Genomic DNA, 27,943 nt, shown 5'->3' with positions numbered 1-27,943 from the left:
TAAAAATAGATGCAGGAAATATTTAAACACTGTAATTTTATTCTGAGTGCTGTTTATTTACTTTTCACTTGTAATTACCCTGCAATTATGGAAACTTCCAGCAGAGTGTAGATTAAAGTGAGGAGCAGCAATTATGGTTAGATTGTATTTCTAATTGTAAAAAGACTACCTTCCCATGAGACAGAATCATCCAGGTTTGAACTGCTGTATTACAGAAAAGAGCATTCGGACAGCATGAACGAAAAAGTCAGGACTTTTTGACAAAATCTTGGGAGTCTTTCTTCCTATGGGTTAGCTTCTATGGAAAAGTTTATTTCCTTCCTTTAAAAAATGAACTTGTAAGAAATTAGTTGTTAGATGACAGTAGTAGTAGAAATTTTAAATCAATTTCTTTGTATACTTGTACACTGCTTTTCGATAAAAGAGGAAAATGCTTTAAGTGATTAAAAGTCTTCCATCAGATAACTTTAAATCCCGCTGTATAGCTTCTGTTTACTACTGCCCTCCCTTTCAAAAATATTATTGGAAGAAGGGAATTTAATTTATATAATTCTATGGTTTTACTGAGCAGAGCAGTAGCATGTTTTTGGTATCAACTACTCCCCAACCACCTCTGCGGTATAAAACATCACATTCCCAAGCATATGTCATTGAACTTTACAATTAATACTGCCAATAAAGTCAAAGAAAAATAAGGAAGGTTCTGAAGTATAAAAAGTGATTTTATTAATGTATATGTACAAATTTACAAAGCCAGAAACTGGAGAAATACAAACAGCGTTCAACCATAAACTGCCTTTTCTTTCATTTACAGAAAATCAATACCACTTGATTCCGTTTTTAAAAAAGTAAACAAGGGAAAAGACACAATACATTGACAGGTTGGATAAATATTTAGCCTGGCTTTAAATGTAGACAAAGACCCTACTTTTGCTGGAACCTGACAAGAGGGGCTCAGAACAAAGTAACAGAGAAATGCTAATTTCCCCTCTCCTCACTGCTAATGGCTTCTAGTACACATCCACCAAGCAGCAGCTACCGAGATGGGGAACAGTGCTGGATAGTGAGCAAGGAAGAACATATCCACCCCATGCGTTCACCAGTGAGCATTCAGAGACAGGAGCAGCTGATGCAGCAATGTGCAGGCACACAGCTGCTGACTGGCTCCTGCTGACTTAAGTGCTGAGCCAGCTACCCCTACCTCTCTTTGCCCACCAATGAAGGCATTAGGAACAACCCACCAGGCAGTGCTCAAGTGCTCAGTGGAGGAAGCTGAAAATTGCTTTCTGTCCCACCTCACTATAGCCACACCAATGAAACTATTAGAATGTTACAGCACCAAAAGTATATTCTAGGGTAACATTACAGGAAAAATAGCTAGTCTGATACAGGTTCTAGGACAGAAACAAGAACTGATTCTATGAAATGTAGCAAGAAGAGCAATGCTACCAAAACCAAGGTCCTGGCAAACATTAGGAATGGAACAAGGGGTTCAAATCATGCAGAACTGTGTCTGTTGTGAAAAGAATGTGCATCTTTAATTTGCATGTTCTGTAACACCCAATTGCAAATGGTCATCATCTTGTAGAAATATTTCCATGAAGTGGAAGAACACTTTTGGGCTTAGCAAGGAAGAGTCAAAATGGCAGGTTCCATTTCCAACTCCACAAAGTGCATTAATAAATTCTGGTACCAGCTCTACCCAGGAACTGGACATGATGGTATTCCACCTTTGTGTGAACTGGGATTAGGAGGAGTTTAAGACAGGAGTGGTCAAGCCTATTCATTATTTCATAAGCCTATTTGCCAAATACACCTCTAAAAGGATTCACAAGTCCACGCAATTTCTCTGTCAGGTCGTTCAACTGAAAAATATGTATCCTCAAAAAGTTACATTTATCCAACAGTAAAAGTTTCTGAACTGTACATGTGTGGTTAAAAAACAAAATAACAACGAAGTTGACTCATGTGCTTGAAGTAGCTTTCCGCCTCTTGAGTCGAGATCGCCAGTCATCAGGCAAAGCCTCAAAATTTGCATTTCTCTCTGCCATACCACTGTGAAGAACAAAGCATTAGGATTGCCAGTCAGCAATAGGAGAACTAAAGAAATCAAGATTTCTGATATTTTCCAGACTGCCCATTTGTGAAGGCAACCGACCCCCCAAAGACCCTGCTTTCATGTTTACGCAATACCTACTTACAAAGCATGTATCCAACTAGCATGTCCTGCCAGTGCAAAGATTTATGCTTGTACAATGGAAATGTTTCCTTCTCTCCTCCCCTGTCCCTGTCCTCCCCAAATCTTTCTGGAGGGTTGAGTGAACCCTAGAACAGATTTAGCAGGCACATGGGGGGAGGAAGAAGGGAGTTCTGTTGCGCAAACATAAATGCTTGCAATGATGGGATGTGTTACATACCACACACATTCACTATTATATCAATGCATAGTATGATATAGCACATTAAATCCATTTCTTTTTTTAGCTGCAAGTACATAACATTTCTTTCTCTTCTGCCTCACATACAAGGTTTCCCCCCCAAGGTTGTGCTGTGACTTCTGGAAATTAGGCCTACAAGATGCCTACTGAAACCCCCATATCCACTTCTGTTCTGCATGTGTTACATTCCCCATCTTCAATTTTGCCCAATGCCCCTGAAAACATGACAAGACTCTCCAATCTTCCTTTAAAAAGGAACAGCTATAATTAGACCAACCTAAACCCTGCAGTGGCACAAGTCACTTAAACCAACAACCATGGGCTGACAGTTCACACTGCACAGAAATCTGGAATCATTTACCTAAAGCAAATTACACTGGGCGATGCAAGGAGTGGGGTGCTATCAGACCGTATCTTACTGTCTCTCTCATACCTGATTAACTGCTGCTGTTTCCATTCCTCAATTCTCTTCTGTGAGATCACGTCCCGATCCTCATCACTTGAGCTGGAGTTTTCTTCCTCATCCAGTTCCCGCTGAATGCTCTGCCACTTCTTTACAAGAGAGGGCATCTTCGTCTTGGTTTTTTTTCTCTGCGGGGAAATATTTAGCATGTTACCCTGATGACTAGAGTTAGGCCTCCATGAACTCTTCATTCTCACTCTCGTTAGGGATAAGGTAGGCAAGACAGGAAGGAAAACAATGATTTTACCCATTCTTTTTGCTTAATCTCACATTAGAGTAGATCATAAAAAGTGTTCTGGCTAGCAGAGCACACATCCCAGCACAAAAGCCACAATGGCCCCCAAACAAGAAAACAAACAGAACCAGCTTCGTATCTCTAAGGTGATTAGGCCTCAGGGGAGTTGGTGGACTCAAAGACCTAAAAAGAGCACCTCCTTCTCTAATGTGTTTCTGAAATCCCAACAGCTTCCAGTTTTGAAGCTGCCAAGTTACTCATTCCGTACCTATTATCATACTAGATGTATCAGTTCTAGTCTAGCAGAGTAAAATAATACACATTTCAACCTATATGTCCAATTTTTGGCATGTACAACGACAGGAAGTACAAATTTAAGTACTCACCTTGCCAGCTCTTCTAAGCTTCTTTGACTTCTCTGGAGGTAGTGTTTTGGGTGGCGGTGGAGACAGTGGAGGAGGTGGTGGAGGCGGCGACAGCTGTTCTGCGGTGCTAGTAGCAGGAGCGGCTCCTTGTGTGGGAACTGGCTGTGTGGTGCTGGCAGAAAGACCAACAGGCACACTACACTCAGAATAGTTCATGAGTGCCGGCTGCGTTACTCCAAGGAAACTCTGTTGCAAACTCACCCCTGGGGTCTGAGGGCCTGTATACACAAAAGGGGGGGGGGAATGGGAATTATTTCCACAACACTTTTCCAGGGATATCAAGCAGCTAAGCAGAAGGATGTGGATGTTACTCACCAACACCTATGACTGACTGCCCGTAAAGCACTGGACAGCTTCCAATGGTTGCTGCTCGTTGCACCAGTCCAGCACTAATTTCAGAAGCTTTTCTCTTAAGAGATTTAGTGGAGAGAGGTGCAGATACGTTGGCCTCAGAGTTGGCCTGGAAGCAGACAGATGTCAATTAGTTTGGTTCTTTTAAATAGTCTCTGTACATTTTTGGAACATGCATGTCTTTTCTTATAAAATTCCATGTAGTTTCAGGGAAATTGTCTTGGATGTGTAGGAGCTTTTAGACTAACAAATCAAATCACTGCAGATTATCTGACGGGCAATTTTAGTTCTTGTGAAAAAGCAGCATTCATTTCCTCTATCTGAAATCATTCTGTTGGCTTCTCACTTTGCAACAACACTATCACAGCATGTATTTCCATATTGTATATGGGTCACACAAATCCGTTTTCTGACACACATTTTACAAGGGACTTTGGCACAAAACTTGAATGGCAGAAACAAACTACTTTTCATTTACTGACTGCTATAGAAGATTGTAGTAGAAAGTTTATGCTACAGGCGGCAAAGAGGGCAAGACGGTTTTACAATATAAAATGCAAGAATGCAGAAGATTCACAGATCAAAGCTGCATACAATCCCTGATATTAGCTTTTATAGAACTGCTAGAGGGTCCAAATGCACTAACTTACTTGGCTGTTGGCAACTGCTGGTCGGAGAAGAGGTTTCAGTACAGCATCTTCCTCTGTTCCTGGTGCTGGTGGTTCCTCATCTCCATCATCCTCCATCTCTACTTCCTGTATTTCCCCATCTTCACCTGGTGGGGGAGGGGGTGGGGGTGGCGGTGGGGGTGACTCTGGAGGGGGTGGTGGCGGTGGTGGCATTTCCAAAGGTAAAGGGGGCTGAAGTACAGGGACAGAGGGCTGGAGCACAGTCCAAAATGGACTGAGAGGCACAAGAGAGGTAGCTGCAGTTTGACTAGAAAGAGGCTCTTTAAGAAGAGACCCTAAAAATGAAAACAAAGAAAGAACGAACACCATGTAGGTTTTTTTTATTATCCCATACCTGCAAGAACTATCCACCCATCTTAAAACTTTCCTTCCACTGTTATGCTGCTTCTTTTCAGAGAAGAAAAACTTCATTGGGAAAGTACAGTGGTGCCTCGCAAGACGGAAAACCCGCTAGACGAAAGATGATTTTCCCTATGGGCTTGCTTTGCAAGATGAAAACATCTTGCAAGTGTTCTGATTTTTTTTCGCTTTCCGCTAATCCGCTAATAGCCTTTTAGCCGCTAATCCGCTAATCCTTTAATAGCCGCTAAGCCTTTAATAGCCGCTAAACCGCTAATAGCGCTAATCCACTAATAGGGTTGCTTCGCAAGACGAAAAAACTGCTAGACGAAGAGACTCGCGGAACGGATTAATTTCGTCTTGCGAGGCACCACTGTATTATAATGATCCCACTAACTAGCCCCCAATTTTAAAAAACAAAATGAAAAAACAATACAAGCAGAAAGAAATTATGCTTCCCATGTCAATATGGGATGGGGGTATGCTATATGAACCACATGCATAACAATTGACAGAGATATCTCTAAAGTTGGGTAAAGATGAGTGTGAGGAACTTGTGGCACTATGGATATTGCTAAACACAGGACCACAGGGCTTGTTAGCTGTGGCTGATGGGCACTCAACACATGGAGGCCAGCAGGTTCCCCATCCTGCACTAATGCACTAATTTCCGTTCATCTCCACCTGGTTGAATACTGCAATACAAAGGATTTCTGAGCAACAGCCTTTAGTCATTGAATATACTTACGAGAATAACAAGGAGACTACCTTCTTAAAAACATTATTCCAAATTGGGTTAACTTTCTTTTAGCAAACCCTCAAGGTCCAGTACCTGTAGTATTATCAGATGATTCTGCACCAGACTCCATTTTCTCCTTTAGTCCTTGTTTAGGAAGAGCTTCCATTTTATTCTCTAGAATTTGCCCCTCCTCTTCCTCCTCCCCATCTGGGAACTCCCATTGGGATTCGCCTGATTGTTCGTTAACATAGAAATAGCGTCTATGATCCCTAAATCACAAGAAAGAAAACAAGGTTTTATGCTCTCGCCCCTGCACTGACACAATGATATAGTCCTCTCCCGCGACAGCGGAGTGCTCTCACAGGAAGAACCTCTTACAGTAGGACTGCTGTTCACAAAGGCAACAAACAGCTTTGAGGAAGGATTTGCAAGATGGGCTTACTCCAAACTGTTTGCGCTGCTGGCTCTGTGATCACAGCCCTGACCCTCCACTCTAAAAGTAGAGGGTTATTGAAGCAGCTTGTGGCTGGTGTGCAATTAAAGGTTCAAGGATGCATTAGGAAATAGACTTTTTAGGTAGTCTCAGGATTCATTTCCTTCCAGAATAGCAAAAAGAGAAACAGCCCAATTTATGAAAGATGGCTGCTCCCCCATGGACTGCTGCAGTCACATTTATGATACTCTTGGTGTCAGACATAGTGAATTGCTACTGAGAGGGAGAGGATCTGGGAGCTGAAAAACAAAAGAGCAAAGATTTCAAATAAACAAAAAGAATCAAGAAAGCCAAATATAAGAAGAAATAGTTTGGTCTGACCTGCTGGCAGGAGACAGTTATCTTGTTCTTCGTTGAGATCCTCAGTGAGGGAGCTTTCCATAAGGACACAGGCGTTACTTGGGAGCGGAGTTCCTGAGATCCTGCAATGTGCACAGAGCTCTCGCATGCGCGACCCCCCAAGCCCGCCCTCCTTAGCGCATTTACACTCAAGAGTAAACACCAGCTCTGTCCAATCGCGGAATCAAATCCATTTCAACACACTTAACACAGACTTTATATTTCTCCAATTTTTGTGGCTGGCTGAAACTCTGTATGTGCCAGAGGCTCTCTGCCCGCTCAGCACCGCTAAGTGCAGCTGCTCTCAGTCTCCAGACAGATGACGGCACGTCGGCAGGTGGTGATGGTCACAAATCATGTCTGAGATGTCAAAGGTGAAAGGTGAAAAGGGGAGAAGAGTGCGTACCTGTCCCAGTGGCAGGACCAGCCTTTAGGGGCGGCGTTTATTTCATACTGTTTTAGCTGTTCAGCTGCATCTTGCAATTTGCGTTTGAGGTAGTTTCCTTGGAGAGCTCCTTCCCGCCAGTCTGCAATACGGGTCTATACCAAGCAGGCAAGGAAAGATAATGAGAAACCTGTAGAGACAATTGGTCTCATGCACATCACTTTCCACTTAACTTTGCAGTTCTACACAGTGGGTGGAATTCAATGTCAGTTGTTGTGTTTGCACACACATGACAGCTTGCCAGATAGAACCATCTCCTCCTCTCCTAACCCAATGTATGCTGTTCTGTGGGTTCTACTGACCCTCCTGTGCCAATTTTGGAGGGCACAGAGGGCATGCAAGCGAGAGGGCTGGGAAGCCCAGTTGCACAAGGAAAAATCAGACTGGTTAGATGAATCTCACCCAATGTTAGTAGCACTAATACAAGAGTCAGCACTAATGACAGAGAACATGATGAGAACTACATATAGATCAAGAAAACCTCAGATATGTTACTGGACTAAAGCATTCTGCTTGAGGCCCAGGGGGGAGGGAGCGGGAAGGAACGAGGGAGAGGAAGCCTGTTATCCATGCCATAATACTTAAAACTTCCTAGATTCCTATCACACTGCAATGCTGCCAGTTGTTTGGCTCCCTATGATTAATTTTCAATAAAAGGTAAACTTTCGTTACCTCAGTCTGCAACAGTAGCATGTGGAAGTTAGAGATGGATTGTCTACTGATGCCCAAGAACTCCAGCTTGCTTATCAACATGTTGGCCAGCTCTCCAATCTGAAACTGCCAGAAGTAAAGCAAGCAAGGGGTCAATAATTTTGTGCTAGTCACAATGCACAAGGCAATTGCAATGCTGAAGTGTACAAGACACCATCTGTTTTAACAAAAAGAGGTGTGACCTGACCAGTAACTTACAATTGGCAAAAAATTGTGCCAAATTCTGAAAGTATGCTCTGCCCACAGCATTAGCAGCCATTTCGCAGGAATACGTTGAGGCTATCTAATATTTTCTCTACTTTTAACTCGAGTGTTACACATGGATAATCCATATGGCTAATGCAACTATTTTCAATTTATTCTCACACAAGAAGAGACAGTCCCATTTCCCAGTGCCAATATCTTCTAAACAGCAACACTTAATACAGGGATAATGGGTACAGGGAACACACAAAGAACATAATGACTGAATGCTATTTCCAACTAAGTATTTCTGACAGACATTAACAACTGCATTTAAGTGCCACACCTTCCTAATTCCCATCAAGAAATACATTATTTGCTACTAATACCTGACACACGTCACTAAAAAGCAGTATCAGAAGCACCCCTACGGAACAATAACCTAGAAGAATTTCAAAACTACTCTGCACAATAAAGCTACACAGCTTTGAAGTCTCCTAGCCAGGATCTAAAGGCCAATATAACCCACAAGAAGGGTGGCAGTTTCAAACTGAGTTGAACTATAAACTTCATGTGTACACATTCATTGTGTGCTCAGATTCCAGACAGTCAATAATCAATTGCATACTTTAGGTATCTCCAATCAGTACAGCAGCACCTAATCATGCCATGGAAATCATGTGTGGCAATTTCAACTGACTGAAGAAAAGATAAAGTAAAAAGGAGAAAAAAGCCAACTCAATTTGAAGACTTTTGGAATTGTGTGAACTGCCTCAAGTAATATTGCTTAGGTTTCACAGCAGAACCATAAACCCACATACCTTTAAGTCCTGCTCCTCATCTTCTGCTTTGAAAGTCCCTTGTGTTTTCACTTTGTCTTGCAATTCCTCTGTGTCTGGCTCATTGTCCGAGTTCTGCTCAGCCACTTCTGGTTCTTCTTTCACCGCTGAACAGAAAACAAGAGGGGGTGGGGAGTGTTTGTAAGTCATTCTCCATTTAGTGCCCAGTATATCTTCCCTTTTACAATGGACTGGCATCGGAAAGAATGATAGGCAACTTACTTGGGGAAGGGTGGGGAGGAGAATCCTGCCTTTTCAACCTGCTATGTGGTATTATGTTTTTCTTTAACACAAGAGGAGACCATTTCAGACACTGGATTGGAATTATTGGCGTGACCAGTATCTTCCTACCTCAATCTTGGGGAGACACACCTAATACCCACTTTAAAAACTTAAGGGTGGGATTCACCTAAGGAGCCCATCAGCAGAAGCTCTGGGCAAGGGTTTCTGCTTGTGCAACGAGGCTTTCCCCTCTCCCCTGTCTCCGCAAATTGGCTCAGGGGCGGAGGTCTGGAGAATGTGCAGAACAGCGCACAGGGGGAGGAGAGGAGGGATTGTTCCATCTGACAAGCTGAAATGGTTGCACAGACAGAATGTTCATAATAGTGCAATGCTAAATTCCACCAATAGTTTCCCTCCTTAGTAGCACTAGATATAACTGAAGAGCCAAAAAGGGTCCTAAGCAGGAGACTCTTACCTGCTTGTCCAGGTTCAGGACTCTCTTGACCTGTCTTGCTAGACCCTCGGCTGGTGGATTCTGGGCTGGCAACCCCAAAGAGCTTCCATTTTCCTTGCTTGGGTAGCAACCGTCGTGCTAACTCTGACTGACTTCCATCAGAAAGTGGACTGGAACCCGAAATACTCCCATCACCTTCTTCTAAAGCACGTAGCTCTGCCTATAAGGCAAAACATTATTTCAGTGCTGGGGAACAACTTATTTGTTTTTCTTCCTATTCCTCTGCATTTGTCTACATGTCCATTCTCCCCCTTTTATTTTACACAGCTAGTACAACTTCTCTGGACGGAGATTACTTCAGAGGCAGTAGGCTTCAATATTGCAGAAAAATAAATAAGTCATTTATCTTTTTCATGAAGTTATCCTGTTAAATGCAAAGGTTCTGCCTGCACCTGATTAGAGACAAACTCAGGCTGCTTGTATAGTTTTAAGAGGTTTCAGATGTAGGATTGCTACTTGTGCACACTTCTTAAACCATCATATATTGAAAAGGAAGAATCAAGTTGAGGAGGCAGGCAAGCAAAGATAGGATCAGGGCCTATTGCAGTCGAGCTGTCCACTCCCCACCACAGGACCAACTTTATATTTTATATAATTCATTTGTTTAAGTATTTTAAAACTATAAACTTCTTTGAATGCTTTGGCAGAAAGGTGGTATATAACTAATATAAAAAAGTCTTCTCAAAGTGTTACACTACTCAAACCACAGTACAGTACTTTGTGACTAGAAAAAGCAACACCTCCTTAAGACAGCTAATGATTGTTGTTTGCAACATAATGAGGGATGAAGGAAACAACTTGCCTTGCCCTCTGCTGTTCTCAACATTTCTGCATCTTTTATTGATTTGTTTAAAAAAATCCTGCATAGCCTTCAGTAAAGTTTCAGTGGTGGACCATTTATCAAATCGACAGCAGAGAGAGGCAAATGGCTCATAGAAGAGTTCCCACAACTTCACTGCAAATGACTTACCTTCTTCCTCTCCAATACCATCTCTAGCTCAAGAGTATCCTGCTCCTCTTCCTCCTCTGCACTCTCCCCTGATTGCACCACACTACACAGGTCCTCCTGAGAAGGGTCTTCCCCAATATCTCGGTTGCCTTCCAGCTGCTGATCAGCAACAGTTGCTACTTGCTCTGGTGCCACATCATCTTCCACCAATGGATCCACCTCCTCCTTACAGATAACCTTCCGCCTCCAGCGCTCCTCTTCCTCCTTCACCACCTCAGGAAGTAGTGGAGCCAGCAGTGATGCAGCCACTCCCTTTTTCTCTTCTTCATTACTTGAAAGGGCCTGAATACCTTCATTCACTTCCTGTGAAGGCAATATGATTTTGCACCAAATCATTAGCTTCCTGCAGTCAGTCATAAAGGTAAAGGTAAAGGTACCCCTGCCCGAACGGGCCAGTCTTGACAGACTCCAGGGTTGTGCGCCCATCTCACTCAAGAGGCCGGGGGCCAGCGCTGTCCGGAGACACTTCCGGGTCACGTGGCCAGCGTGACAAAGCTGCATCTGGCGAGCCAGCGCAGCACACGGAACGCCGTTTACCTTCCCGCTGGTAAGCGGTACCTATTTATCTACTTGCACCCGGGGGTGCTTTCGAACTGCTAGGTTGGCAGGCGCTGGGACCGAGCAGCGGGAGCGCACCCCGCCGCGGGGATTCGAACTGCCAACCTTTCGATCGGCAAGCCCTAGGCGCTGAGGCTTTAACCCACAGCGCCACCCGCGTCCCTGTGCAGTCAGTCATAGAGAACACAAATAACCTACTTAAAGAAAAACAAGTTTCTAGTTCTCATTCTGCAAAGTTTGCTAGTGTGTGTGCCCAGCATTTAACAAAGGCCCTGGAATCAGAGCTTCCAATGAGATGATGAGAATTGCTCAGAGAATAAAAGTCTTATTTTCCAGACTTAGTAATTGAAATCCTTTTAAACAGAAATGCCAGAAACTAATCGAGGAACTTATACATGCAAACGCTGTGCTCTTCCACTGAGCTATCCAATGCCTCCCATCCTTTTATGACTCTCTTGAATTATCCATATGCAACAAGACAGATCTGTCTATATTTTATTTATAAAACCCTGATAATATGACTTATGCTGTGAACATGCTCTGCACAGGAGTTCTTGCTCTAAAGTGCATGCAGTTCATTCTTGCTATCTTGCCATCTGGAAAAATAAATCAGATGCCTACACAGTGCAAATATAATAGAGAAAAGTGGGGTTGCTGTTTTTTCTTCTCTTAAATTTCCATTAAAAAACAACTATTTTAAGCCAGTCAGGCAAATACTAACCTTCTTCAATTCACGCTTCACAAGAGTTGCCCTACGTCCAGCACTGCTAGCAGCTGTAACACCACCACCTTTTCCCTGGGAGCTTAGGTCTGCAACCACTTGGCAGTTTTCTTCAGCATCTGTCACAGAACTAAGAGAAAAGCAAATTCAGCAAGGGAAACTCAAGAAGCACCAATTCACTCTCCTCTTCTGTGCCATTCTTACCTGGGCTGGTAATGCTGGATGCCCTGAACTTGTGTTGCAAGGTACTGGGGCAGCTCCCAGGTAACCTCATTAGTCTGAGTATTCCAGTAATAATAGCAGCCTGTGTTTTCATCCCAAACTTCTTGCCAGTCTCCCATCTCCACTCCAACTATAGGAAGAAAGCAAGACTTCAGTGAGCATCCTCTCCAATCTGAGTATCCTCAGCTTTGCTCTGTATACCTAGAGAAGATTGCAATTATATCCTCTCTCATCACTCTCAATTGTTATCCCACCCAACATTCACCAGCTGCCTTTAATAATCCTTTGAAGGCATAGACCTGGGCAGATTAGCCAGAAAAGGCTCCCAACTTTCATCTTCACACCACAACCAAATTGCTTTCGGTTAGAAAAGACATGGTAATTCATGGATTATCAACCCTTGCAATGCCTCTAGTATACAAGATTGTGTAGTAGCACAAGCTATTACATGGAGCTCACCTCCTGACAGGGAGCACTGAGTGTCATATTGCCACTCAGCCACCTGGTCTGTTCCATTTGCAGTTGCCAAAACTAGACTGGAAGCAGACTCCTTGGGTTCTGGGCGTGGAGGAGTTGGAGGTGGAGCAGTGGAGGGAACAGTGTTCTCAGCAGGCTGTGAAGGTGCTGTAATTGCATCTATTTCCTTTAAAAATACAAATAAGATAAAACAGGACATCATTTGACTCAAAAAATTAAGAGCATTTAAATATTTGGTAATAACGTAGAAAGAGAAATTGTCAACCCATACATCAAAGATTTAAAACATCTATCCATCAGTCTAAGGTTGTACACCTTTTCATGGAAACTGTAATGTATTGCTGTGAATATCTGTATGTTCTACCCAAGTTGAAACAACAGGATTAATTACTTAATGAACCAAAACACAATTCCTACTAACCGCTAGGAAGTTGGCCAGGGTACTGTCAATGTCTGTTGAATTATTGCCATTTGCATCTGTAGTCTGTGCTGGTTTCTCAGACATCTCACTGTCTTCTTCATCGCTGTCTTCATAAGCACCAAGTAAACATAAGCCACCTAGAACAGAAAGTCAATGTGACCAAATAACCTACACTTGATCTTAGCCAAAAGGCCAAGAAGCCCTGAAAATTTGCTCCAGAGAGTCCTCCAGTTTTTGAGGATGTCCAGGGGGGTGCAGGGGATAGGAGGAGAAAGTTTCATTGTGCAAATGGAAGTCAGCTGTGCTACTGGAACAGCAATGTTGGATACAACCAGTCTTCCAGACACTGGCACTAGTGTTGCTTTCCCAAGTCTCACCTCACTGCACAGAATAAATTATCTGTCAGAGACATCAGAGTGCCTTGCACTAATGTCTAAATTCTTTTTTATCCACAAAAGACAGTCCTGATGTCTTTTCTTTATCACTAGTATGTGAAATAAACACTGGAAAGATGCTTTCCAAGTTTTTCCTGTAAGAATAAACAGCTCATCTGCCCTAATTTTCAAGGAATGGTTGCATGGAAAAATCTGAAAAAGCAGGCAGTAGTCCCATAGTCCTGAAAAGACAAGTTCAGTCAAACATAAATAGACTGAGGGGTTTTTTCATATTAAAGATGGCATTGAGGCCAAAATTCTTAATGTTTACAACCTTCTATAATCTCTAAATCCAATCAGCCCCCTCTAAAAATGAGCAACAAGCCACAGTAAAGTACCCCTGGTATTTCTAAAGTAAAACACAAGACAAAACGCCTGTTAATAAACAACACTAAAGGCATCTGTCAGGAGCTGGAGTCAGGCAGAGGTCAACAATAAAACAATATAGCAAATGATGTCCATGAATATAGCAAATGGTGTCAGTGAAGTCAACTCTATTCAAAGAAACAAAACAGTTCAGTCCTGGTGGTCACAGCTACCCTTCCCAGTAGGTCTTACCTCAATGAAGCAGTTGCAAGGATTGAGGATCTGTCTTCCCACCACTCTCTAATGTTCCCCCCAACTTCCTCCCCCAGCAGCCTAAAGCTTCATCATCTTGTCTCTCGTTGCTGTGCTCTCTTAATTTCTCTGCATGTTCTGAGAGACCAAGGGGAAAGGGAGCTGCTTGCAGCAGGCAGGGGAAACTGCCTGCATTCTTCAGCAGCCTGCCTCATCTCTATCTCCTGGTCCCCCTCCTCTCCTATCTGAGTCTGAACTCCACTCTGCCACAGCCTCTTCCTGCTCACTAAACCCTGCTGCCTCTTCATCTTCTCACACCTCCTCCTCTTAGTTTGCTCCCTCTTCTCCCTCGGACCACTCGTCATCGTTCCACCACCACCAAGAAGGCTCTGAGCCTTCTTCCCTTGGGCGTTCCCCAGCTGGTGCCTCTGACTACTCCTCTGCATCCAGCCAGTCCATGACAGCATCCTTCTCTCACAAGGATTTGTTTGTTGCTTTCATACTGTTCTTAAGATTGGTACACATCCACTGTATACCAATAACTTGACCTTTGTAACTGCAGATTAAGTTAGTACTAAAAGGGAAATTGAGAAAGGTGCTACCTGTTGGTTTGACAGCTACAGGCCCAAGAGGCATGCTAGCTTGAGGCGGGTTTAGGGCTGTCCTTGGAGCCTCTTCAGTCACTTCAAATTCATCTGGAAAAATCAAATGCAAAGAAACAGATGAAATTGGAAACTATAGTCGATGCCTTCTTGGTTTGCTCATACCATGAAGAGAGGAGAAAAAGGGTCACATGAGTGGGCAAAAGCTTTCTTCATATCTCAGCTCACTAAATTAAGATATGATCATTTGAATACAACCATTCTTAGAAAGTGTGGGAAAATGGTTCTTTATGAAAGGCCATTCTTAACACTTTATTTTTAATTTTCTATTACTATAACATTTGTGAATCAAAAAAGCTCCAAAAATGAACACCTACTTTTAACTCACAGTTCCAGCAATTAAAGTTCCCCCTACAAATTCATTAACTAATTTAAAAAGCTTTAAACCAGTAATTTGTTTATTGAACTGAATAAAGCACTACACTAGTTGCTGTGGGTCCCCACTTGTATTTTTCAATTGGAAACAAACCCCTAAAAGTGGCTAACAGCATTAAATTGGTAAAATAAGCATTAAATACAAAATTACAATAACTAAAACAAAGGTAACACAAGTTCAAAAATTCAGTTCTACAGCAGAAACATATGACAGTAAGTACAACACCATTAGATATTTGCCATAATTTGAAGAAATAGAAAAAATTCTACCATAACAAAAACAAAAACAACACTTAAAGAGGCTAAAACGGTATATAATTTAATTAGCATACATATTTAAGTAGCAATCCCAGGGGATAGGGGGGGAAATACTTAAAACACACTGGAATGAGATATAGATATAGGGAAACTCTCTATTTAGGGCACAAGTCCCTATGCTAATTAGCTTTTTATTGTTTTTAATCAGTTTTAGAAACAGCAGCATGCTGCTAGAAAGAGCAAAACTAACTATATCTTCAGTTTTGGCCAATTACAATAATAACATCATTTTTGGTAGAGGCATCTTTACACCATTCTAATAATTTCTTAGCAACTTGCCAGAAGATTCATTTTACTGTGAAATATATAAACAGCTGCATGACATCTAGTCACCTTCTCTGATTTTCATAGCACGTGCGTCATAACACTTTGTTGTGGAAAAGCACAATCTTTGCGCCCAGTTAGAGTAATCAGTGTTACTGAATGCTATGTAGAATGTGGTTGCCTGAGTGTTAAGACATTCCACCTGGGTAATTCCTGTGCTGTTACAAGTGAGAAGACACAAATTCCACACTGTTTTAATTATTGTGCCTGACCTTAAATGTGCTACTACAGCACAAAATCACTCATCTGATTCTATTCATCTCTAAGTCATCCCCTTACCACCACCCTACAAAACAGCACGTCCTTCCTCCTGGACCCCATTAGCTGGGGATAGCCTGTAACACAATCAACTTGACAGGTAAAGTAAAGCGTCCCCTGACCATTAGGTCCAGTCGTGACCGACTGTGGGGTTGCGGCGCTCATCTCGCTTTATTGGCCGAGGGAGCTGGCGTGCAGCTTCCGGGTCATGTGGCCAGCATGACTAAGCTGCTTCTGGCGAACCAGAGCTGCACACGAAAACATTTACCTTCCCGCTGGAGCGGTACCTATTTATCTACTTGCACTTTGACGTGCTTTCGAACCGCTAGGTTGGCAATACTCTTGCAGACAGATAAATAAAATCAATATCAGAGAAAGGCTACAGCAAATAAATCAGCAAGAATTTACAAGGCCTTTCCAGCTCAACACAATCATTTGGAATGCCCACCTCAGGAAAACCATTGAGAGAGGCAGTGAAAACCTGTAGTGATGCTATATTGTTTTTATACTGTAATGTATTTTATGGAATTATACAGTTGTCCACTGCTTTATTCTTTGCTGCTTTTATTTATAAGCTGCCTGAAAAGCCTTCAGGGCTAAAAATTGCAGGGTATGAAACAGAGTAAATAAATAATAAAAACCATTCTTACATGCACCTGGGAAAATCCTAAAACAGTTTTCAAATAGGCTTTCGCACTTGAGAAAATATATTATCAGTTCCTCCCAGCATTGTTTGCATAGCAGCTACTCTCTGTGGACTGCTGCTGCAAAACATTCTTCTCACATTGTTGTTTGAAGCCCTAAGTGGCTTAGGCTCCAAATACTTGAAAGACAGCTTCCCAACAGACTATACTGGTTACTAAGATCGGCAAAGGGGGCTCTCTTGGAAGTTCTGCTACCCTCAGAAGTGTGGGGAATGCTTTCCCTGAGTCAGCCTCTAATTGTGGAACTTACTTCCCAGATGTTTTTGTCATATACAGTGAGGGGGGAAAGTATTTGATCCCCTGCTAAATTTGCCCACTTGCCCTCTGACAATGAAATGACCAGTTCATAATTTTAATGGTAGGTTTATGGTAGCTGTGAGAGACAGAATAACAACAGGAAAACCCCCAGAAACCCAGAAGACAAAAATCAGAGATTGACATCTCACTGTAGTTTCTGCCATATGCTGAAAACACCTAGGTTTTGACAGTAAAGGTATATTGTTTTGCGGCACTCTCCTCTTTTGTTGAATCTAAACTGTTTGGGTTGGTTTTCCTGTTCTATGTTTTATAACCATCAACATTTTACTTGGTATTAATAACTATATGATTATATTGTTGTAACCAACCATGGGTGTTTCTGGTGACGGGTTGGTAAGAAAACTTATAAATGTGTACATGCATGCACAAATCAGTGTACATTGTGCTTTACAAAACAACAGCCCCAACAGAAACAAATAGAGCTTGCAGTCTAAATAACAATGGGGTACATAACAATGTAAAATTTAGCAAATAAATAAATAAGCTAAAAGATGCAGATTTAATTATACACTGATGTTTCTATACATGCCTACAACACCCATATTCTGAAGCTACAGGGTACATACTAAAGCACATCTGGGTCTGGTTAGTGCTTGGCTGGAATGCCACCTGGGAAGTTGACAAGATATAAATACAATATATATTACATAAATAAAAATGACAACACCCAAGAATAAGGGGATGTACATAATATGAACTATACTACACTGTACTGGTACCAGGATTGCTGGAGAGCACAAAAAGAAAATGCATCCAGTCACCTGTCCAGATCATTCTCTCTCCTACCCACCCCACAGGCCAAGTTTGACAGGTGGGTGGGGCCGTCTACCTGTCAATCACCAGGCATCACAATTACATCAGATGACCCATTTTTGCCTACATGGTTTAGTGATGATTAGCTGGTCATTGAGTCTTGTGGAGCACTATGCATGACGCTTGGCAGGCTCACAGCTGATTGTGTACAACCTGTGCACAGAATTTCCCAAGCTCTGACAATCCATTGATAGCCAGTGCTTGGGCAGCCCTGTGCAAGGAATACTGTAGAAAAAGCTCCTTTAATCCAAGCTCTGTCTGTAATAGACATCAGATGTAGGGCAGGTGGGTGGCTTGGCTGAAAGGATCCACTGAGCCTGTGGACCAAAGATTCCCCACTAATGTCGTAGAGTAACATGGAGTCAGCATCCTCCTCCATCATACACCAATACTCCTCACAATATACCCACTATGCACAAGAGCACTACACTAATCCCTATTGAAATGGCAGCATCAGCCCAAGCTAAAGTTGCACAGGAACCAAGCAATCTAGGTAGAACAGCAGACTGAACAGGAACTCAGAAACATTGTGTCTCCTGTTCAGTAGGCTAATCCCACAGGCACAGGTCGGATCAAGAGAAAAAAAGGAAGCACCTATATATGTATTTTGTGTACAGGATACAACAATCACCACCTTGGAGAACGAGAGAGTCATGACTAGAAAGACAGCACAATCCTATGGGAATTTACCTGGAATTTTAATTCCATTGTGCTCAATGATGCTAACTCCCAAGTAAGCCCACACAGGATTTCAGCTTTATTTCTTTACACAGCTTTTGCTAACTAGATTAAAGGGACAATATAATTAGCTAAACATATCGAAGAACAAGAGCCCGGGAAAGGAGGGGGGTCTGAGGAAGCACAGCGAGTACCAACAAACACAGGCAAACTGACTAGGAGGCCTGGAAGAAGGATCTCCCAGCCTCAGGCTTCCCGTCTGCAAAATGGGCAAAAGCAACAGCCAGGTCATCCAGTAGTGGGAAGGGCGACTGAGATTAAGAATTTGAAAGAGCCCTTGGGAACCTCGTAAGATAAACAACGAGGACTAAGATAATGGTGTTGACACAGTGGAAACGATGCGCCAGTGCAAGGAACGGGGCCAGAAGGCGGGCAGCCGGACACACCCGGGGGACACGATCAACCACAGGGACCAAACTACTGCGGCAAAGGCGCCGGGGGTGGGAGGGGGGCTGAGAGGCGGCCTTATAAACAAAGCCTTAAACGGCCCCCCCCAAAAAAAACCCTGTGCTCTCGCGGTGGGGAAGCGCCCCATTGAGCGTCACAAGACCAGGTATCTCTTTCAGCGGAAGCCCCGAAGGGACACGAAGCCCCCCACCAAGCGCCTAGGCCGCGCGGCCTGCCTGCGCCCTCACCCGCTTCCGACGCCGAGTCCCCATCGCCCAGTGCCGCTTCTTCCCGGCCTCCGCGAGGCCCAGGCGGCGACAACTGGAGAATAGGCCTGCGCCCCGCTGGCGCCGCCCGCGACTTCTTCCCCATGGGAGCTGCTCCGAGCCTCACTCCGCCCGCGCGAAGGAGACGCCGCCGGAGAAGGCAGAGGGAAGAGGCCGGACGAGGCGGAGAGAAGCCTGCCTGTCCGCCGAGGGTGGGGCGGAGCGCAAAGGCTGTCGGGATGCCGGGGCGGGGCCTGCGCCCAGCCCCGCCCCGCCAGGCGCGGCGCCGGTTTCCTTGACATGGGCCCCGAGCGAGGGCAGGCGCGCTCGCCGCTGATACATTTCTTAGCGCTTCCCTTCGGCATCCTTCTTCCAAAGCAACTACTCTAATCATAGCCATCAACGTTCAGATTTGAAAATAAGGGATCAGCAGCCTCGAAAATAAGGGATCAGCAGCCTCACCTGTCCCGGGGACCGTTTACGGGATATCTAACAATCCGGGATGGCAGCGGGAAACGGCGCTGGAATAAGGGAATTTCCCGCAAAAACGGGAAGGTTGACAGCTATGACTCTAATCCGAACTTAAAAATGGAAAGCGTAATGCTGGTGGTCAACAAAAGAGGTTTAAAGGCTGTCTCAAGACAAATATTTAAAAATGTAGTATAAACACCAACAATTGGGAAACACTTGCCTGCGAGCGCTCCAGTTGGAGAACAGCCTTTATCTAAGGTGTCATGGGCTTTGAAGACACTCGAACTCAGGACGCAAGGGAGAAACATGCTAGGAGGAAGGCACGCTTGGCAAATCCACACCGTGATCAACGCTGTGGAAGGACTGTGGGTCCAGAATTGGCCTCCACAGTCACTTACGGACTCACTGTTAAAACTGTGTTTATGGAAGACAACCTTACTTGGCTACGAGTGATCGCCAAAGAAGCAGCTACTTGCAAGGCAGCCCCGGATGCACCCACTCCTCATGGGACTCATAATGTGACTAAGCAACAAAAGGTACTAACAGTTGTAAGAATGTAGAAGGAATATAAAGAACAATAATGATAGGTATATTCATTATATAATTATATACACTGGGAGGGATATGATAGGAAGTCAAACTACACCTTTTTCTTTTTTTCCTGGTTTTTTCTTTCTTTAATTCATGTTAATAAATAGATAAGACTACAAAAGATAGTAAAAATACAAATCAGTTTAATTTATGTAAGTAGAAGAGGAAGAGGAGTTTGGATTTGATATCCCGCTTTATCACTACCTGAAGGAGTCTCAAAGCAGCTAACATTCTCATTTCCCTTCCTCCCCCACAACAAACACTGTGAGGTGAGTGAGGCTGAGAGACTTCAGAGAAGTGTGACTAGCCCAAGGTCACCCAGCAGCTGCATGTGGAGGAGCGGAGACGCGAACCCGGTTCCCCAGATTACGAGTCTACCGCTCTTAACCTGTACACCACACTGGCTCTTAAACAAAATAGTACTTGTATATGATTTTTGCTTACACGGATTATATATATGTTTACTCAAGAAGATGTACAATACATATGTATATATTATACGAGATATGCTATATGAAATGTGTCATATAAGAGATTGTTAATAAAACAAAAACAAACAAACAAACAAATCATAATGTGACTTAGCAAAGGGCCACAATTACAGCCCCGGACGTTGCTTAACAGTCAAAAAGAGTTAAAACTTCATTTTCAAGGTTTGTCACATGCAAGCTTGAGCGAAATTGAGTGCACAAGAAGATGGTATGGGCAATGGCGATTCAAAACAGGACAAGAATCACCCCTTTAAAATATATATACGTGTCAGCGATGGGACCTGGAGATGTTGGGTTATTATTACCGAGGCTGTCACTTACACAGGGTGGGACTGATGGGAGGTGGAACCCAACGTTTGAATGCCTACAGGTTCCTTCCCGCTCCGATTTATGTTCTTCCTTTTCTCCAAGTAGCATAGGGCGGCATAGAGGATGCGACCACTCTCATTTTGTCCTCTCATTGAAGTAGAGAGCCAGTGTGGTGTAGTAGTGGTTAAGAGCGATAGACTGGTAATCTGGGGAACCGGGTTCGTGTCTCCGCTCCTCCACATGCAGTTGCTGGGTGACCTTGGGCCAGTCACACTTCTGTGAAGTCTCTCAGCCCCACTCACCTCACAGAGTGTTTGTTGTGAGGGAGGAAGGGAAAGGAGAATGTTAGCCGCTTTGAGACTCCTTCGGGTAGTGATAAAGCGGGATATCAAATCGAAACTCTTCTTAGTGACTGCCCCAGGTCACCCAATGAGCCTCATGGTTTTTTTTGAGAGAGGTGAGGGTTGAACCTAAGCAACACAGCCCAACTCTCTTAAGCCTCTACAGTGCTTGGTGACACTGCCATTGTCTGTTTGCATTTGTAAAAATTAGCTACTTTTCAGGATAAAATACAATTGCATTTAGATGTTTGAGACTATGCATTGACATATGCATTCTTTTGCTGGGATTGCTACACAATTAACAGAACAGATAAAGGGAAAACTTTTTATTTAAGTAATAAACTTTTTTTAAAAGCATTTGGAGAAAATGGAAGGAGTGACTGACCTAAATACACATATTTTATTTCCATGGAAAATAGCTCTCTGATAAGTATGTATTATTGTGCCAAGCCTCGCCCACTACTGCAGCGTGGCATTCTATAGCAGGGTGGTTAACCTTGTGCCCTCTAGATCAGGGGTCTGCAACCCGCAGGTCCGGAGCCGCATGTGGCTCGTTTACACCTTTGCCGCAGCTCCGGGGCGGATACTAGCGAGGGGAGGAGGCACATTGTGCGCCCCGACACTCCCCACTGTGGCGGGCGCTGTACTGGCTGTGACGTCGCATGGGGGCGGTGCGTGCGTTAGTCACGCACCGTCCCGACGTCACCTTCCCGCCCGCACGCTACATTGTAAGGGGCATGTACGCTGGTCACTGCATTGAAAGGGGGCATGTACACTGGTCACTGTTTTGAAGGGGAGTGAAGAACACACACACAAAAAAAGGTAACTTGTTAATTTAACGTTTATTTCTATGAGGAGGAGTAATTCTGAGGGGTCAAACAAAGAAATAATAAAAAGTGACAAAAAAGTTATTTTTTATAATGACGAGTTTTGCGGCTCCCAGATTTTTTTTCTTCGGAAACGGGTCCAAGTGGCTCTTTTTGTCTTAAAGGTTGCAGACCCCTGCTCTAGATGTTGCTGAGCTCTCATCATCTCTGTCTCTCAGGTATACTGGCTAGGGCTGATGGGAGGTGTAGCTGAACACAGGTAATCCACCCCTGCTCTACAGCTTTGCCCCGGGGTAATGTAGCCCTTGGTCTGAAAACAGTTCTTCATGTTATACACTTTGTATTCCATTCTAGTTTTTACTGGTAAGAAAGCAGCTAGAAAATTAGGCCCACATCTATGCTCAAACGCTATCTCAGTTGCGCAGGGGTCTAACTGCTTTGTTTGTTTTCTGAGCTGGACAAGCATATTGACAAGGCAGCTCCAGCAATGGTTCGCCTCTCCAAAAAGTATGTGTATATGTAATTCTTAACATATTAGCGCCTTGCAAACAAGTCATGACAACTGCTTGGCGTCCATTCAGAGTCTGTAAAAGCAGCAGGGCTCTGCTGGCTGTGATGCAAGATCACTTTTCTTTAATAAAGCACTGGAAGTGGCCATTTTCACATTTTTTTACATTCTCCTTTGGTATCCCTGTATCAAGCCGCTTGCACAGGCACTCCTTTGGGCCTGCAGATGAAGACACTGGCCTCAATGTCACTTGATAGAACGTGGACATAACCCATACCAACCATCAATACAATGACATCTTACTATTTGAAACTCAGGTGCTAGCACCTAGTTTTTGTGTTGATGATGTCATTTACACTCAAAGTTGCAAAAGAAATATTGCACAAGTATGAAGCACTGACATTACTTCAGTAAATTTTCTACTGGAACAAAATTGTCAGTAGTCAGGAATAGAAACTTCCAATGAGAACTAGTAAATAACTGATCATTATCTGTTCCCATTTTCTCCTTCAATGGAAATATCAGATCACACTTTCTATTTGTCTCCTTCAAAATACATCTTTCCCTATATAAAGATGCACTGCAATAAGCTATTGTGAAAAACGGCTCTGGATTTTTAAACAAAGTTTTCATTTTATTAAAGATAATTCAAAAACTGTCACAATAAATAAGACCAACATTAGCTCCCATATATAGTACAGTATGAGGAATAATTCAGTAGAAAGATGGTAGGAACATGCAATGTACAACCAGGGATTCATTGCTGGAAATGATTTAGCACCCAGTTTGGCACAGGCTTAAAAGCTTAAATTTAATTCAGCGTCCCCAACATATTTATTTTAAAAAGTCTATCATTCCCTGGTAGGGAATGTTTGGTTCATTGTGAAAAAATAGAATTTGTAATAATAGCACCACCAGCAGCGCACAGGGTTCCCTATGACTCCAGCCAATCCATGCAAAGCAAATGCTTCACACATACTTCATGCCAGTTATGCACATTAGCACAGTCTTTTCTTGTAGCTTTGTCTGAAGGGCCACCAGGCACAAGGTGATTAAGTAAAGTCACACAATCCAGGTCCATCTGCTAGTTCCGACGATACAGAAGATCCCGAGTTGCCTTATCAACCTGGTTTTGGTAGACCTCTAATTTGTCATGCACCTTCTGATAGAGCTGGAAAGGAACAGAAGTACAATCAGTTTCAGTTAAATAGGTATAGTTGAGGGATTGAGGATGCAAGAGATACAACTGCCCTTTATTGCCTTATACCAAATTTTGCAGCCTGTACTGACTCCCAAAGCAGCTAATAACAATTTAATTTTAACAGAAAATGCTAAAGATTCCTGCAGTATTTTCTGACCCCCAGCAGTTGATTACATAGTTCAGATTTCAACCTCTTCCCTTCAGAAAGCATTAGGGCAGCAGATGGAATTGAGGGCCAACTCATGATAAACACATAAGTTTTATAAACTCCCTTATTCATGAAATTGGGGGGACGGGGGACCTGCAGCAGGTACATTTTATTATAGTATTTTGAATCTTCCAAAGTGAAACTTAATTTGTGGTAAAAATTTGCTGGAGGATAGACATTTCTCTGTGCTGGCTCTTATACCGTTTTCAGGAGACTGAGTGCACAAACTGTTGTAATAATCAGTAACCAAAACAGCATGGAGACAGATATAATTGATTTATATATGAAAACATTTTCATATCATATCATATCCTATATATTAATATCAAACACATTCAGTATCCACCACGTTTTCTAAGAAGAGTGCATTTGCAGCTGCTTGGTAGCTAGTCAAAGCATTGGGTCCAGGCCTGGTTTCTTGAGGAGTATCCACACCATGGCATTTTCATGATGGCAGGGACCATCCATTACACCATGAAGTCACACCCTGGACCTAATCTGTTGGCCCAACCCCCCTAGGTTATATTTAATAAGCCAAGGATCAAAAGGCATATGGCCAATCACAGAGCTGAAAGCACCTTGTGAACATCACCAGGTTACATTCAAAGTGATACAGTAAGATATGACAATCCATAGCACTGGACACATTGATTTCTATTTTCCATCAGACATACTTACCACTGTGTTATGGTGATTGGTTGCATTTTCTCCTAGCACTTGAAGAAGCTGGTCAATTGCGGAATATGGAAGCCAAACCATTGGAGTTGTAGCTGATAATGGGAACTAAAAAGAAAATAAAACCTTTAATATAGCTGAATGAGACATTAGCTGAATGAGAAACTTCCCAAGTGCAAAAAATGTAAAACCATTGGACATGGTAGAGGTGGGGGGGCTGGATACAGCATACAGTGGTACTCCAGTCTGGAGTAACTAGGGCATGAGTCACTTTGGCCAGGTCTCTAGGCTGCCACATGGTCATCCAGGAGTACTCCTTGTCTGTGAACCTGTTTTTTTCTTAGTTTTTCCATAATTCTTCAAGCTAGGTACATTCCATCACTTTTTCTCATTTGTAAAAAATATAGTGGAATGAACTGAACACCCAATTGTACCTCAATGCCAAAGTAATGAGGTCCTTTCCCAAGTAAGGCATCCACATATTCCAGCACCAAATCCACAGCTTCTTCCAAGAGGTCATAGTTCAAATAGAGGCGGAGAAGTTCAGCAGCATCTACCATCTGTAGAGAAACAAATGAAACTGAGCAGACACTTACTGGAAAGTCTTGTTATATTTAAGAAGCTTAGTGGATGACAGGTAGCCCTCATTACTGGTGAGATTTATAAGAACCCAACACAAGACACACAAAGCATACTGAAAAATAACCTATTGCAGAGATTCTTGTAAAATTCTGGACTGTTTTGGTGAAACACAACTCTTTTATTTCTTGCACCCAAGGCCATGGCTAGCTTGCTTCCCTGTCTTTCAGATCCCTCTGTTGCTTCCAATTTCCACCCCCTTAAACATTTGCAAATTATTTCCTTTATTTAACAGAGGCTTAAAATGAAGAATCCAAATTGTTGGCTGGGGTTGAAAGGACTTTGGGCACCATGGTGGATGACCTACACCAGACAGGGTGTGTTGCTATTGGTTCTGCCAGATCTCTCAGAGGCTTTTGTTATCATCTGAAATGTTTGGTTGATATTTATTTTATTATACAAATTCATAAACCACTTCACAGCCTGTGGGCATCAAAGCAGTGTACAATAAAGTAAAATGCTATAAAATAAAAATAAGGTAAAATGCAAAAGTCACAAGTTGTAACATTAAAGTTCCCATTTCATTTACAACATTAAAAAAGTAAAGGTGAAGGACCCCTGACAGTTAAGTCCAGTTGCAGACAACTCTAGGGTTGCAGCGCTCATCTCGCTTTACAGGCCAAGGGAGCCAGCATTTGTCTGCAGAGTTTTTCCAGGTCACGTGGCCAGCATGACTAAGCCGCTTCTGGCGCAACGGAACACCAAAACCAGAGCAGCGCATGGAAATGCCGTTTACCTTCCTGCTGGAGCGGTACCTATTTATCTATTTGCACTTTTTGGGCGTGCTTTTGAACTGCTAGGTTGGCAGGAGCCGGGACCGAGCAACAGCTCCTCACCCTGTCGCGGGGATTCAAACCGCCAACCTTTGGATTGACAAGCCCAGGCTCAGTGGTTTAGACCACAGCGCCACTCGCGTCCATTTACAACATTAGGAACATGCAATTTACTCACCACAGTGCAGATTTTAGCTCCTGAATTACTATTATTTGACAATTACTCAAGCTACAAACAAGTGTCACTGAAACTCATTTATCACACTTTTTAAGCAGTCAACAGGGAAGTAATGAGCCAGCATTGTACATTTATCCTCCACTGAACACCAGATTAATTGTGCACAGATCAGGTATTTACTTTGTAACTGTTGATAAGCCAGTTAGGCAAGGGCACTCCATGAGACAGCAACTTGTTGATTACACAGCGATGGTATGAACAGTTCTGAGACTTATATCTGTCCAGGTAGGAGGACAAAAGACGCCATGCTTCATCTGTTGCACTGCAACACAATTGGAATACCATTAACAGATGGGTGGATACATGCATGTTTCTGGCTGCCAGTGAAAATCTCCATTCCCGAATCTTTTGATGGTTCACAGGGGAGTCCACACATCCCCTTTGCACAATCTCTTGCTCAACTTTTTATATGTGAACTTGTTTTCTTCTGTTCTTAATTCAGTTAAGCCAAAGTTTCTGGACCCCTAGAAAGTGTTGCCATGTGGTTTTATCTGAAGTACAAGAGCCACTACAGGATGTCCTTAACATTTGCACTTAAACCATCCTTCAAAATAGACAAAGCAAAAAAGAAAGCATGAATGAACTGCTGCTTCAAGATGGTTTGTTGAAGACTAAATGAAGCAGGACAACCACAATCCTGAAGTGCAATTTCTGGTATTTTATTAGCAAGAAATATTTATTTCCATGCAGATTTCTTGGACCACAAAGTACTTGCTTTCCTTTCCTGCAAAATATATCACAGTACCTGGTCTCCTTGGTTGTGATGACTGATGACAGCTGATTTGCAGCTAGCCAATCCCATGCTTCTGCTAATGCTGTTTCCCCTCCAAACTGGAGTTTAATACATCTGGAATACAAATAACCAGGTACACTCAGATACTGTATGTGCAATAGTAATTCTAACCCTTTTTTAAATTTATTTTTTAAAAAACTGATTGAATTCTTCCCACCCACCCCATATGGAGTTATCCCTGCTTTGTTCTAACAACTTTATTAGATTCTCTGGCTGAGAAACAATCAAGTTCACCTGAGCAGGAAATTGAACCCTGGTCTTACTTTTCCAAACATTCCATCTTACAGTTGCTCTTTGCTTCAGTTACAGATGCTGAAGTAATGGCTGTGCTCTAGAACCCTACGTATGCACCTGGCTGTGCTTGATAAGGAGATCAGTGAGCTTATTGAACACTTCTACTATTCTTGGAACATCTTTGCTTATTCAGGACTGTATCAGTGACTGTCACCCATCTTTAAAACATCCTGCCACAACTTTAGCCGCCAGCACAAGTGTCACTGGTTTAGTTGCTACCAAGGTAGTTGAAATCAAACTGATACCTATGAAAATGGTAACATCAACACAACAGGAAATGATTGAGACGTTGTATAAACCAACCACAGAAGCTTAAGTGAAAGTGAAAACGTGTATTGGTAATAGTTTCAGGGCTTGATTACTCAGCAATTTGTTCCAAGGATATTTGAGACTCTCAAATGAGAGTTGGCCAAGGCAAAATGTAAGATTATGAGCAAGAATACATCAAATGCTCAAGCCTCAATGCTGTCATAATCACTCCCACTTCATATCACATTCTCATATTACTTGGGCTTAGACATAGTTTTAAAGCAAGAGTGTATGATTTCACTTAAAAAGTACGTACTTTCAAATCTGAATATACTTTTTCCAAAAGG

At 42.9% G+C, this 27,943-nt stretch overlaps 2 protein-coding genes and 1 long non-coding RNA gene across 4 annotated transcripts in view; 1 reads left to right on the top strand and 2 right to left on the bottom strand.

Moving 5' to 3' along the window:
• Positions 1-701: 701 nt before the first annotated feature.
• Positions 702-19,200, bottom strand: FNBP4 (formin binding protein 4). Of its 2 annotated transcripts, XM_082215605.1 has the most exons (17): positions 18,971-19,200; positions 14,428-14,520; positions 12,834-12,970; positions 12,395-12,578; positions 11,918-12,065; positions 11,714-11,843; positions 10,396-10,737; positions 9,387-9,585; positions 8,672-8,796; positions 7,629-7,733; positions 6,918-7,051; positions 5,773-5,948; positions 4,563-4,876; positions 3,877-4,021; positions 3,523-3,779; positions 2,872-3,029; positions 702-2,055 (listed from the first exon to the last, which is right to left on the bottom strand). In XM_082215605.1, exons 1-17 carry the CDS (start codon positions 19,092-19,094, stop codon positions 1,965-1,967), a joined length of 2,862 nt encoding a protein of 953 aa, XP_082071731.1. In that variant the 5' UTR covers positions 19,095-19,200; the 3' UTR covers positions 702-1,964. The 2 variants fall into 2 exon arrangements, with proteins under 2 accessions (XP_082071731.1, XP_082071732.1); XM_082215606.1 differs by lacking the exon at positions 7,629-7,733.
• A 185-nt stretch (positions 19,201-19,385) lies between these two features.
• LOC309528399 lies at positions 19,386-27,810 on the top strand. Its single transcript, XR_014217733.1, has 2 exons — positions 19,386-19,995; positions 27,357-27,810. It is a non-coding gene; the product is annotated as an uncharacterized lncRNA (long non-coding RNA).
• Positions 23,140-27,943, bottom strand: part of NUP160 (nucleoporin 160) — a 28,891-nt gene continuing 24,087 nt past the window's right edge. The window contains exons 32-36 of the mRNA XM_082215520.1: positions 27,006-27,107; positions 26,381-26,522; positions 25,045-25,170; positions 24,614-24,718; positions 23,140-23,697 (exon numbers count right to left, since the gene is read on the bottom strand). Coding sequence (XP_082071646.1) covers positions 23,611-23,697; positions 24,614-24,718; positions 25,045-25,170; positions 26,381-26,522; positions 27,006-27,107 — 562 coding nt within the window. The 3' untranslated portion in view covers positions 23,140-23,610. The remainder of the gene's footprint in view (positions 23,698-24,613; positions 24,719-25,044; positions 25,171-26,380; positions 26,523-27,005; positions 27,108-27,943) is intronic.

This window comes from Podarcis vaucheri, assembly GCF_965113315.1.
Source record: "Podarcis vaucheri genome assembly, chromosome: 1".
Classification (NCBI taxonomy): Eukaryota; Metazoa; Chordata; class Lepidosauria; order Squamata; family Lacertidae; genus Podarcis; species Podarcis vaucheri.
Note: the sequence above shows the minus strand (reverse complement) of the source record. Positions and strands in the feature narration are given on the sequence as shown.